Source organism: Bos indicus, chromosome 16 (genome assembly GCF_029378745.1).
Source record: "Bos indicus isolate NIAB-ARS_2022 breed Sahiwal x Tharparkar chromosome 16, NIAB-ARS_B.indTharparkar_mat_pri_1.0, whole genome shotgun sequence".
Classification (NCBI taxonomy): domain Eukaryota; kingdom Metazoa; phylum Chordata; class Mammalia; order Artiodactyla; family Bovidae; genus Bos; species Bos indicus.
This window is the reverse complement of record NC_091775.1, coordinates 31,661,886-31,676,336: the sequence shown is the minus strand read 5'-3', so window position 1 is coordinate 31,676,336 and position 14,451 is coordinate 31,661,886. Positions and strand designations below refer to the sequence as shown.

General features: G+C 36.9%; 1 protein-coding gene across 3 annotated transcripts in view; it reads left to right on the top strand.

The window, feature by feature from the left end:
- Positions 1–14,451, top strand: part of CNST (consortin, connexin sorting protein) — a 96,387-nt gene that overhangs the window by 24,941 nt on the left and 56,995 nt on the right. For all 3 annotated transcript variants that reach the window (XM_019976332.2, XM_070768087.1, XM_070768086.1), the window contains one exon: positions 6,605–7,033. In XM_019976332.2, coding sequence (XP_019831891.2) covers positions 6,655–7,033 — 379 coding nt within the window. In that variant the 5' untranslated portion in view covers positions 6,605–6,654. The remainder of the gene's footprint in view (positions 1–6,604; positions 7,034–14,451) is intronic.

The window sequence follows — 14,451 nt, the reverse complement described above, 5'->3', positions numbered from 1 at the left end:
ATACCCAGTTTACTCCAAACATGCATAATTTTTTCAATAATTGAATCAACAACTTTCAGAATTTAAATTAACTAAAATTAAAGTAAAAATTGAGTCTTAGTCTCACTGTTCATATTTCAAGTACTCAGGAGCCATATGTAGTTAGTGGCTACCATTGGTTAACAGAGATACAGAATATAGCTAACAACTGAAACTGTCAGCTAAAGAACCCTGAATCAAGCATATTATTTTAGCTAAATTTTAATGTGAAGGGAATGATATAAATTAGCAAAAATTATTTTATTGATATTATAGGGATAACATTTTAAGTGAAGCTTATGTCTGAGTTTATGTTATGATGCATATGGTCTGCATCATTTTCAGAAAAGCTGTGGAGATAATTGCAAACTTATCTACTACTCAGTTTGTGGTCTTCGGGTTGAGATTCTGTTATTTCCTAGAAACTGCCTTATTGCTGTGACTGGTGCTCATTAGTGGGGTATGAAATCTGCCTAGTGGACCTTGAGTAGCATTTAAAGAAAATAAGAAATAGTATTGAACAGAATGGAGAATGTATCACAGTGCTTCATATGTGTGTAGTCTAACCTTTGCTTCAGTGTTTTAATTTTTTCGTGTATATTTTGTATGTACATGATCTCAATGAAAAAATGAATTGTTAATTTGGGGCTGCAAAATTTTTGAGAATTGTTTTTCTGGGGCATGCTTTTGATTCCTGATATACTAAATGTTTCCTACAGGTACATATGTCTAAACAAAACATTAATCACAGAAAACTGTAGGTTTAGTCATGAGGTATAAGTAGTATTAGAACACATCAAGTGAGTAAGGTGGCAAAACGTAAAGTGATATGTAGTTACCTTCATAGACCCAACGTAGGCTTGGAGTGAATTTCTTCCTCAATTCTGAGTTATTATGAGTAGGCATATTTGAATTTATGGTTAATAGAATATGTTATTGATTTGGTAATTTGTCTTCTAAATTTTGGTTTGACTATAAGTCATCAAATTTAAACTTGGGGTTGCATCTTAATTTTTAAGAAGAATCTTGGCTTCTTGCAAAGGTAAAAGTGTAGTGTTTAGGCCTCATTTACATGAATTACAGAAAAATGGCACTCAAAATCTTCTTAAAGCATTTTAATAAAAAAAATTGAATAATGTTATATATTTAACCATTCCTATAAATTAATATTTTAATTTTAGTTACACTTGATATTTAGTCTAGCCAGATAATCCATTGCTGCTGCTGCTGCTGCTGCTGCCGCCGCCAAGTCACTTCAGTCGTGTCCGACTCTGTGCGACCCCATGGACTGCAGCCTACCAGGCTCCTCCACCCATGGGATTTTCCAAGCAACAGTACTGGAGTGGGGTGCCATTGCCTTCTCCCAGATAATCCATTAAGATGTATCAAAAAATGAAGTCAAATAAATTTAAATGTTTTTAAAGGAAGTCAGGGGCTTCCCTGGTGATTCAGATAGCCAAAAAAAATGAAGTCAAATCATACCTGGGAGTGAGATTGTTGTTTTTTTTTTTGACAAAATGTAGATTTGTTAGTCTATTTATTTAAAGCTGCTTCCTCAGAATTTTTTTTTTCAAGTTTTATGTAAGCCTCATTAATAGATTTCTCAAAATTCTTCGGCGTGGAGTCAACATGTCAAATAACTTTTATGCAGTGTACATATTTGGTATGCTTTTTTGCCACAAGAGGCTGAAAACTTGGGCAGCACTTACTATCATGCTTTAAAAAGGCAAAAACTGGCAAAAATTATGCCCAAGTCAGTGCTATGCAGTCACTGTACTGTGCCACTGTTTCTTTTGTGAGAATTGGTGCAGTTATAGAGACTCTTACATAATAGACATACAATTTAGGTACAACAAATAACTTAGATTGCCATTTCAGCTGTACTTCTAACTTCCAACGTTGTTGTTAGTCGCTAAGTCGTGTCCAACTCTTTAGCGACCCCATGGACTGTAGCCCACCAGTCTCCTTTGTCTATGGGATTTCCCAGGCAAGAATACTGGAGTGGGTTACCATTTTCTTCTCCAGGGCATCTTCCCAGCCTGGGGATTGAACCCGCATCTCCTTCATTGGCAAGCGGTTCTTTTAACCACTAGGAAAGCCAGTGTAATATTAGGGCATATTTTAAAGTACTGTGTGTTAATTGAGGCTTCTTGCTATGATTTTCTCTTGGCTAAATGCTTTTATATAGTGCAATATAGGTGTACCTGAATATCAACTTTTTGAAATGCTGTCAGTGTAGCACTGAGGGAAAGGGAAGAGGAGAAAGAAGAGACAAAAATAACACTTTAATTTATAACTGTTTCTAAAAGCAGTAGGACTGTACTAATTTGACATCCCATTAAGAATATTATCCTACTGCTTAAAGTGTTCCAAATGAAATTTGTTAGAAATGAAGATAGACACCAAATATTATATAACAGGTTCCTTTACCTCTCAGAATATGGGCAGAGGAGTATATAGGAATACGTGTGCCTTTCTGCTTTTCAGAGGAAAACTGTAGAAAATAAGTCCTGTACTCCTTCATGTATACGTATGTATGTATATACACTGCAGAAAACTGTATTTGGGAGAAACTCTGTGCATGAATGCTGCAGAGGTATACATTATATCTTACAGAATGTAGAAGTCAGGGAAGACAAATGGAGTGACTTCTGCGCCAAGCCACAAAGAATTGGTCAGTGTCTAATAATAATTACAGAACATTCATACTTGAAAGTATTAGTATTAGAAAACAGTTTACAAAGTGGGCTTTTGAGAATTCAACTAATTACATCATCACAAAATAATAGGAGGCAAAATGTCTTTAGGCCCAAAGAAATAAGACATACTTTACTGGTAATAGATATTCAACATAAATAGTATATTAGTATATACATCTTTTTTTTTTTTTTTTTTAAGTTCTCAGCAGAAGAAGGTGGGCTAGATAAGAAATTGTATATTGTGTGAATCCAGCAGTTCCCAGGGAAAGAGAGAACTTCCAGGAACTTGAGCTTCTTGGTTGTTAGAAGTGTATCCTCTGTTGTAGGGTGAGATTCTTCTCTGAGGTATACCACAGCTGGAGTGAAATATTAACTTGCTTTTGCCCATTGTCCATAGAGCATAATGAACAAGTGCAGCCTCAGGATCACAACCATTCCATGTTCTATTTCTAAACTTATTAGCTGACCTTTGACGAGATTATGAGACTTGGTTTCTTCATTAGTATGAAGTGAAGTTAAGTGAAGTCGCTCAATCGTGTCCGACTCTTTTCGACCCCATGGACTGTAGCCTATCAGGCTCTTCCGTCCATGGGATTTTCCAGGCAAGAGTGCTGGAGTGGATTGCCATTTCCTTCTCCAGGGGATCTTCCCAACCCAGGGGTCGAACCCAGGTCTCCTGCATTGCAGGCAGATGCTTTACCATCTGAGCCACCAGATCAGATCAGATCAGATCAGATCAGTTGCTCAGTCATGTCTGACTCTTTGCGACCCCATGAATCGCAGCACGCCAGGCCTCCCTGTCCATCACCAACTCCCGGAGTTCACTCAGACTCACGTCCATCGAGTCAGTGATGCCATCCATCCTCTGTCATCCCCTTCTCCTCTTGCCCCCAATCACTCCCAGCATCAGAGTCTTTTCCAATAAGTCAACTCTTCGCATGAGGTGGCCAAAGTACTGGAGCTTCAGCTTCAGCATCATTCCTTCCAAAGAAATCCCAGGGAAGCCTATAATAGGACTAAAAATTAGCTATGTGCTAGAGAAATTGTGAGAATTGAATAGAGTGTTGGTCTGAACAGTTTAACTGGCACATGATGCTCGATAAAGTTGCAAAATGTGATTTGTAATTTTATACTCAACAAGGAGCCTTAATCACTAATTTCTAGATATCTTTATCATCTGAAATGGTTTATAGAAGAGATAGTTAAAAGTTCCAGGAGCTTGCTGAGATATCCCTATCATAAATTAATACTGCAGCATTCTCAAATGATGCTGCTTAGTGTTAGTCTGTTATTAGGAACCTAATAATTTTCAGGAGGTTTAGAAAAGCACTGTTTCTGAACCTTAAGCCACTCGAATAAACCTGTTACTATGCCCATCTGTGAAATTTTGGGGGCAGTATTTAATGGCTGACTTTCTTGAACATTTACTGTGGGCAGGTACTCTGCTTACATGCTTTATCTGCCATGTCATCTAAGCCTCACAAATGACTCTTCGAGGTAGGTATTACAGTTCTTCACTTTTACAAAGAGAAAATTAAAGCTTGGAGATGCTAGGTAATTTGCCTAAGGTCACATACACAGTTTGTTAAATGGCAGAGCCAGAAATTGAACCTTGGTCTGCCTGTGTTCTTAGACGTTATTTATGCTGAACTGCATAGGATTCAAATCAGGAAGACCTGGTTTCAGATTCAATTCCACTTATTTCTAGGAATAAATACGATTTTAATCAAGATATTTTTGCCTTTCTGAGCCCCAGAGTCTTCATCTCAAACACAGTATGAATACCTCCATGTAGGCTTGTTTGGAGGATTAGAAATAAGATACATGAAGTGCCTGGCACAGCTTCTAACACATGACAGAGACTCAGCAAGAGGTGACTGGTATTATTTGGGGCTCTCTAGATCGCTTTCTGCCTTCCGCCTTGGCAAGAAATCTCTGTGTCTCTTTCAGATAAAAATAAAACCTTTATGCTTTCAACCGCAGATACATGACAGAAAATAACTTGATTGTTTACATTAGAAAACAGCTGAGGCTGTTGACAGTTTTAAGAACTGACATTTCTCTTACAGAGCCACATAAATTTTTCACTATTTTTACTTTTATTGTGGTAAAAATATATGACCAAAAATAAGCCATTTTAACCATTTTTGAGTATGCGGTTCAGTGGCACTGTTGTGTAACTGTCACGACTATCTCTTTCCAGATCTTGTCCGTCATTCTAAGCAAAATCTCTGGAACCATTAAGCTGTAACTTCCTCCCTTGCCCTCAGACCCTGTAATCTAGTTTCTATCTCTATGCGTTTGCCTATTACGAGTATTACATATAAGTGAAATCATATAGTATTTATACTTTTGCATCAGGCTTACTATTTTTAAGGTTCATCCATGATGTGGCATGTATCAGAATTTTATTCCTTTTTATGGTTGAATAACATTCTACTGTATAAATACATCGCATTTTGCTTATCTCTTCATCCATCATAGGACACCATGTTAGCCACATGCACTTTTAAGCTCTTATTAGAATTTGGATTTTCTCATGATAGAGATCTGAAAATACTTTATTAATCACTTTTCAATTAAAAATTATACTCTAGTTTGAATTCATTTTAGGTCTAAACTAGGTTATTCTTAGTCAAGTTAAATCATTTTACTTTTTATATTATGTATCTGTTAATGAAGAAATATAGTATATATTTTAAGGAAAATGATACCAGCCAGATTTAGATATTTTTTATATTTGGTAAGCAGTACATTTATTCTGAATCAGATTAAATATTCCAGTTGTAAGATAATTGAAAGCATGTGATACAGTCAGTGTAGAGCTCATGTTTTGTTTTATACTTTGTTTTTCTGTTTTTCAAAAAAAATTAAATATGATGTTTATTTACTGTGTATATTTACTGTTTCTAAAGAGCAAATAGCTTTTCTGTTTATTAATTTGAAGAATTTACAAAATTCTTACCACAATGTTTTTCTCAAAATTGCTGAATTATATTTGATTCAAACCCAAAGCAAAACTTGGCAAGCATAAAATACCTAAATCTGGCTGGCATCATTTTTCTTAAAATATGATATACTTTTGGATGAGAAGAAGGGAAAAAAACGTGACTGATACAGGGCTTAAAGTCTGTTTTGTATGTCTTTAAAATGTTACAAGGATTCTTGGGGTAGATTTACATTTTTTCCAAGTCTAAACTAAGTAGCCTAGAGTTAATCATGGTTCTCTCTTTTTTTAAACTGAATAAAAGAAATTTGCTGACAATTCTAAAGAACTTTTCAGCGCTTATTTTTAGAAAGTAAAGTATGTAATGAGAATATATGCTACCTGAATTTTCCCGCATATACTTTTTAAAAATTTTATTTTAAAACTGTTCTTAAATGTTTTCATTTGTAAATATTGCTGCTGCTTGGCCATATAAGGACTTACACAAGGACTTACACTTAACTTTCACTTGTCTCTTAAGTGTGCAGGGATAAGATGAATGATTGGTTTTAGCAGACAACCTTACTTAACCAATAATTTCTTTCATCAAGGAGGTGGTTCCAGCATGTTGCACCATTAGAATATCTTGAGAACTTCAAAAAATACATCAATAGTTAGGCTTAGTCCTCAGAAATTTTGATTTCATAGGTCTACAATAGAAATTTGACAGGCTCCACAGGTAATAAACATGCACCCAGGATTTAGAGCCATTGTATTCAAGCAGGAACCAGGTGAGGTGGGGTAGGGTTGTGAGAAAAGTAGATATAGTAGGAGTGAGCCTTTGTCATTTCTGTCTCTTCCATATTTGCAGTAAAACAGTCCAGGAGAAGAGGAAAATCAAAGATCACTGAAAATCCAGAGTTCAAAAAAATAAACTAGATTTTTCTTTTTGTCATTGTAGACATTGAAGGACTTTAATGAAACTTAAACGGTTCAACAAAAGATGCTCTAATGGATGACAGCGAAACTCCTGCATATAATCTGCAGATAGAACCACAAGATGGATGTCATCCTGGTGACGGCGTGGAAAGTAAAGTAACATGCTTGCCTTCTGCATCAGATGAAAATGAAAATCAGCTTGATGGGGACGGGCTTGAGCTTCTGACCAGCAGTGGCAGTGCGATGGGCAAACCTGAAGTGTTGGAGCAGGACAGTCTGAACAATAATGAAAGCTGCACACCAAGCTGTGAGGTGGCTGCAAGCGAGAACTCGGAAAACATTTCTTGTGAAAGCCCCAAAGACGGGCAGGTCTTCTTGAGAAAGGACCACAAGATACCTGGAAGCAGAAGTCCAAGAAGCAAAAGAGGCACTGTAAAGAAGATACCACAAGGTATTTTATTTTAATTATTATTTTTAACTAAAATAAACAGTCTTCCCATCCCATACTGTGTGTATTGTCCTGCTTCTTGCTTTTCTTCTCTTAATATGTTCCAGAGCTAGTTCTGTGATCGCACGTACAAACCACAGCTGTGTGGTATGCCATGTATGTGACATGTGTCTCTATAGTGTTCATTGTGTGGGTGTACCATGAAGTATTTAACCACTTTTTGGCTATTCCCAGTATTCTATAATAAATGTGTTGAAGGTGGCATTTTTTGTACATGTCTTCTCACTAGATGGTTTTAATGTATGTATGTATATATATATAGCCTTTTACTGTATCTATTAGACCATTTTCTACCAATATCAGCATTAAAAATTTCCTTCCATTGTCACTTTGGCTTTCATTTCTAACCAGTGATTTTATGGGCTAGTCCAGTCTTACATAGCTTTTTTGGATCTTTACATCTCACTCCATTAATGTATATTAATATACATCATATAACAATGTTGAGTAAGACATCTAGCTTTATATTACTTTGGTTACAGAGTATTTTTCATCTGGCATATAATTTAGCAGTTAAAATTTGGAGCTATGGACTTTTTTTGCCTGAATCATAAGGCACCCTTGCGAAAAGGCAGCCTCTGGTTATTTTTTGATCAGAACCATGTGGGTCTAGAGAGTTCTGGATACCTTATTATGGGACACCTTAGTGTAGCACCACTTTACATACGGCCTGTGTGAGGCTCTGGAGAACAAAATGGGCTGTCTCATCTGCTCTCCTACTTCTTTGGCTGGTTGAGAAATATGGCCATTCTATCCATATCCTGTTTTTTATTTGTATTTGTTTATTTGGAGTAAAATATGAAACTTTTCAGTTTCTACAAATCCTTGTTTATTCAGTAGGGCAATTTGACAACTTTTTACTGTAACTCATCATTTGGCTTTCCAATTAATGGATCCCTTTTTCTTTGCTTTTTCTTAGTAGACGTAAAGCAAAAAAAATTTTGATGAGAGATTTGAAAGCATTTTCTTAAAAGACCTAAGTGTAAACCCGTGACATATACAGCGCTATTTGTATGTAAATTGATTCACTCTGTAAACATAAGTCAAAAGTTATTTGTTCCTTTCTAATGTGACTTTGTGATGCTTTTAAGAACTGAGACCTAGTTGCGTATGTGTAACAATCGGTCATAGCTTCAAGATTGATGGCCCCTTTTATTTCTTCCATGATCTTATTCCAGTTACCCTAGGTGTGATTATATAATTTCAAGTTATTTAGTACTTATTATCCAGTGAGCAGATATGTGTGGAATTAGTATTCCTAATGCATTTGAAACATATGATTTACAAAACTTAGGGACACTTTTTATACAGATTATTTTTTAAATTATTTTATATACCTTTAATAAAATGAGTTTAAGATTGTGAGAAAACTGAATTATGAGTTGTAAAACCTAAGTTCAAATCTTATTACTTCTGGTTCTTGGTCACTTGGTGAGTCTTAACTATTCTGTATTTTAGTTTCCACATCTGTGTAATGATGATGTTCATCTCCATATATCTATAAAATTCCTTTTTGAGCTGTGAATTTCTCAGATTTCTGAATCAAGATGGTACAGTCTAAACTCAATTAAAACTTGGTAATTCCTCTCTAGTGTATCTGTTGAGTTTTTCATGTGTAAGCAATATACTGGTACATTTTTGTTTTTAAATGTCATCTTTAACTGGGGTACTGCAAAAGCCCTCTGCAAACATTTCTTCCATCTTATGTTTTGCCAATCCATTCTGCATGTTAGGATTAAAAAGGCAGAGAGTTTATAGTTAGAGATCTAGACATGAGCATATTTACTCTTTTCACTATTTAATTCCAAGAGTCTACATAAATAAAGTCTCGCAGTTTTGCAGATAAGTACTTTTCTAATAATAGAATAGCTTCTCAAATGTGATTTGAAAGACATATAGAACATGATGTTCAACCCCAAACCAGAAGTAAGTTTTTTATAGCTGGGTGCCCTCTCAACAGTTGTTTTTTAGAAACAGACATTAAGGTGAATTTATGTACTACTATGCTTACAGGTGGTGCTAGTGGTAAAGAACCCCCCTGCCAGTGCAGGAGACCTGAGAGACGTGGGTTCAGCGCCTGGGTCGGGAAGATCCCCTGGAGGAGGGCATAGCAGCCCACTCCAGTATTCTCGCCTTTAGAATCCCATGGACAGAGGAGCCTAGCAGGCTACAGTCCACGGGGACTCAACAGACATGACTGAAGTGATTTAGCACACATGCATACATTATGCTTAATTTGTAGTTAATTTTTCATGTATCCAGTAGCTAGTACTAGGGGAAAAAAATTGGAGTAGAAGTATTAGGAGACATCATTATTTGCTGGTTTTCTGAAGGCCACATTTCTGTAAACATGCTAAAACCTGGAACTTGTCCCCAGGAAAATCCAGTTGTCATTATATTACGAGAATTTTTTTTTCCTTAAGAAAATGGAATCCCCTTGATATAGTCAACTAAACAGGGTTTCAACCTGCATTCCATCAAATTTTCCCTGTGGTTAAATCTGGTGAAGCTTTAGGTAAATATCCTAAAAACAAGTGAAAATCAATATATTTTTTATTTTTTATTGAATTATAGTTAAAACCAATAAATTTTTAACAGCTTGATTGAGATATAATTCACATACCATATAATTCACTCATATAATAAAGTATGCAATTCAGTGCTTTTTAGTATATTCAGAAAGCCATGCAGTCATTACCATGGTCAGTTTTAGACAGTTCAGTTTATTTTCATTACCACAAAAAGAAACCCTGTACCTATTAACAGTCATTCCATTTACTCTGCCCTGAAACAGCCTATAGGAGCTCTCATGGGCATTCATTTGTTAAATTCCCCTGGAGTTTCATGAAGTTCATTTCTTGAAGTACTTTTTCAGATCTGTTATATATAAAATCTAAGTGTTAAGTTTAGGTTACTCAGAGAGTTGTGTGCCCTAAGTGAGCCTTTAATGTGAAAGGAGAAAGTAAATAATGGTTTCTGAGTTTAAGACAGTCTGGCTGGATACCGAGGTGCTTATATAATAAGGTAAGCTTATAGAACCAGACTGTGGCTTCATGTGGCTCATTAAATTTTCTGAAGTTCTGCTTCTTTAGGAGCTCAGCAAAGCAAGTAAGCTGAAAGAAGTGCTGTTCTTTCCTCTCAAGATAAGTGTCCTTTCTGGTATCTGAGAAGAAAATAAGGATATTCTTTTGAATATGTTTATGTTAGAGTCTGCTATGATGGCACATTCCTACTAAAACACTTAAAACATAGATGATTTAGGTAGTGAAAGGAGTGGTCTTTGAGCCTTGTTTGAGTCCCATCCCCCAAAAGTCATGAAGTATTAATAGTAATTTTCATGTCTTCAGTCGTTCAGTTGTGGCTGACTCTTTGCCACCCTATGAACTGTAGCCCACCAAGGCTCCTCTGTCATAAAATAAAGTTGTGGCTATTGTTATGTCTTTCCTTCCTTATAGTGACATTGAAAAAAAAGTTTTCATTGCTGTGATTTCATGTTACGATTCTTAGAACCATTGCATAACTAAAATTCCTCAAATCGCCTGTGTATGCTAGTGCCTGTCTTGGCCATGAATTTGGGAAATGAATCAGAAATAAATTTCAATATATCAGTATGCAGTTTCTATGCTAAATTTGCTGTGCTTTGTTCCTTCCAAAATTTCCTCTTTCAAAGGTTCAAGTTAGTGCTGTGGAAATAGAAGAGTGCTCAACATTTAAATATCTTCAGTTGTTGGCTAAACACATTTAAGCAGTTAAAAGGAAATATTCCTTCCTTTTCCTTAACACTACATACTAGTATTATGAGAGACAAGGTTGAAAAATGAGTCAGCTCCTTTCTGACCTGACCTGGGGCCAGAGGGTTATCTTATGTAATTATAGTGTAATTACTGACTGCTTGGGGCAACGCATTCTCCCCCTATGCCCTCAGGTGGCAGCCTCTGCCTTTAGAGGAGCAGCACAGCACTGTGGTTAAGCTCTCAGGCCACAGTCAAGCTGCCCTGTGACCTAAGGTAGGCGACCTGAATCCTCTCAACCTGGGTCCTTATAAATTAATGGCTAAGGATTAAATTAAAGACATAATAGAATGACCCCAAGCACTTAGGAGACACTACAAGTAGTAGCACAGTTTTCAAGATTGAATTGTTTTCTGATAGGATAATTATCTTTGTCAGCTAAAAAGAATCACAGCCTAAAGGTTGAGAATCATACTTTCTTTGACAGACAAAACTGAGACCTTAAGCCCAGGATGCAGCCTCTCATACAGCTCTACAGAACTGCTCCAAATAGGTAAGGGAGGAGCCAAGATAGAGTTTTCGCAACAGAGGCCAGGTAGTGGGAATATTACAAGATCACTGTTAATTAAAGAAAAAAAGACATCTCAAGGAATTTAGTGCTTTTCTACAAATGGGAAGGTGCAAGGGCTTGCTGAAATCATCCATTTGACGTGCACCTCGGCTCCCTGGGACCAGTGTTCTGTGCTTTCTTGTTCTGACTCTCTGGGTACCTCATTGGGGTGGCTGCAGTGGCTGGCTACTAGATAGTGGGCATCCAGTTTCTATCCTGAGTCCCTCAGGGTTCACCCTCTGGGCAGCTGTAATGTGATGGCTGCAACATCCTGTGTTTACTGATATGACAGGTGGAATTTTTTTTTCTCTAACAGCCTGTGGGAGCTCTCATGGGCATGCATTTATTAAATTCCCTTGGAGTTTCATGAAGTTCATTTCTTGAAGTACTTTTTCACATCTGTTGTATATAAAATCTAGTAATTATTAATAGAAGTGAAGCCAAAATTCTGGAACTTAAGAATACAGTGATTGAAATGAAAATTTCACTCAAGAGGATTCAACAGCAAATTTCAGCAAGCAGGAAAAAGAATCCGTAAACTATGTCCAGAGGGATGGATTTAAATTAAAATGCTCTGAAGAGTACTACTGTATAATATTTTTGTATGATAGAAACTTTGAGGTGTACATACTGTTGATGAAGAAACATCACCTCAATCTTTGGGATGTAATATTATTTTTGTCTTAGAGATGGGGGGAGGGGAAAACGCATAACTATTGCAGGCTCATAAAGATACGTCAGTTGAGGAGTTTAAATTCTATAGAGCTCCGGGAAGACAGTTTGGTAGACCCTTGAAAAGTTAAACATAGAATTAAATCCACCAATTCTACTTCTAGATATGTACCCAGAGTAATTGAAAGTAATGCCTCAGATACCTGTATATCAGTGTTCAGGGCAGCATTATTCAAAGTAACCAAAAGGTGTTAACACCCCAGATGTCCATTGATAAAATATATAAAGAAAAAAAATATATATATATATGGAAACATTGTTCAGCCTTAAAAGGAGTAATAATCTGATACATGCTGCAACATGGATGAATCTTGAAGACATTGTGCTGAGTAACACAAGCCAGATGCAAAAAGACAAACATTGTGTTGCTCTGCTTACATGAGGCACTTAGTCTAGGCAAATTCATGGAGACAGAAAGTAGAGTAGAGCTGTTGACTTGGAAAAAAAGTATAGCCTAGAAGAGAGATTGTTTAATTTGGCAGACTTTCTGAGGATTTAAACCCAGGAGTCAACCTTTTTCCAGAGAGACTATTCCCAAGAGGTAAGGTAAGCACTGGGAAACAGAGCAATTTTTGCGACAAAAACCAGATGAAAAATTACCGTTAAAGGAAACTAGAAAACGTTAAATAAAGAAAACACTCAGTGAATTTATAGATTTTCTATGTATAGGAAGATGTGAAAGTCTGGGCTCACTGAAATCATTTCTTTGATCAGATCAGATCAGATCAGTCGCTCAGTCGTGTCCGACTCTTTGCCACCCCATGAATCGCAGCACACCAGGCCTCCCTGTCCATCACCAACTCCTGGAGTTCACTGAGACTCACTTATCTAGGGCCTGTATCTTGCTTTTTTCAATCCCAAATCCCCTCAGGATGCACCACTGGGGAGAGGCTGCGGTGGCTAATATCAGTGGCTGGCAGCTTGTTTTTGTCCATCCTGATTTCTCTCAGGGCTTAGCAGCCGGGCAGCTACAGGGGCTAATGATGTGATGGCCGCAACATTCTTTGTTTACTGATATGGCAGGCAACATTTGTCATCCACAGAGGATTCCAGGTGTAAAGCAGGAGGGGAATGAGGAGTTAGTTTTAATGGGTACAGAGTTTTTGTTTGAGTGATGAAAAGTTCTGCAAATGGTAAGTGGTGAATTACAACATTGTAAATGTAATGTCACTGTATCATACAGTTCAAAAGGGTTAAAATGTTAAGTTTTATGTTATACATAAAAAAATCACCAAATAACAATTCATAGAGTTCCAAATTCACTGTCATGGACATATTTAATTTAATTTGATTGCAGCTCGCTGAGTTTTAAAAACAAAAGTTCTTAAACATTTTCTGAGCAGTTGGTGTATGAATGCCACCACGATACCTGCTTTGTATGAAATATCTCATTTAATCTTCTTATTAAGTACCATGATTAGTCTCAATCTCTAGAGGAGAAATCTGAAAGCACAGAGAGAAGTAACTTGCCCAGGATTGTACTGCTGACAGGTGACACTCTCAGGATTTGATCCCAGGCAGTCTGACTTCAAACTGAGCCTGATTGTTAAACTGTGCTATTTGACATTTTCTAATTTTGAAGTATGTTTAAAGAAAAGTTCTGTTTCATGTCTGACTGAACATACTTTGCCACAGGACCATTTCACACACACTTTCTCTCTGAGTATGTTGCAGCCTTGCTTCTTCAGAACAATTCCTGCCAAACAGCCTTAGCAAGATGAAACAGGATCAGAGAAAAGGGTGTTGGTTCACCCTGAAGGAAGTGGTAGAGTTTGGTTTGTTTCATTAATTGTCTCTGAATCCTCAGATTCTTTATTTGATCTAGCCTCAATGTAGTGGAGAAGGACTGTCAACAATTGGGTCAAGGAAAGTTTTGGCTTTTTTGCTTTTTATTAACCTAGGATAAAAATACCTATGTGCTAAGTCGCTTCAGTCTTATCTGACTCTCTGTAACCCTGTGGACCATAGAAAACCTACCAGGCTCCTCTGTCCGTGGGATTCTCCAGGCAAGAATACTACAGTGGGTTGCCATGCCCTCCTCCAGGGGATTTTCCCAACCCAGGAATTGAACCCACTTCTCCTACCATCTCCTGCGTTAGCAGGTTCCTGGAGTTCTTTACCACTAGCACCACCTGGGAATCCCCAATGACATCTTTTAGTCTTCTGGATAGTTTCTTCCCATTTAGCCAGAGCAAACTGATTTAAAAAGCCTGAGGACTCCCTTTAACACAAACTGGAAGTTCAAAGTTCAAGCCTCATCAAGTATTCTCTTAAATACATTAAGCCAA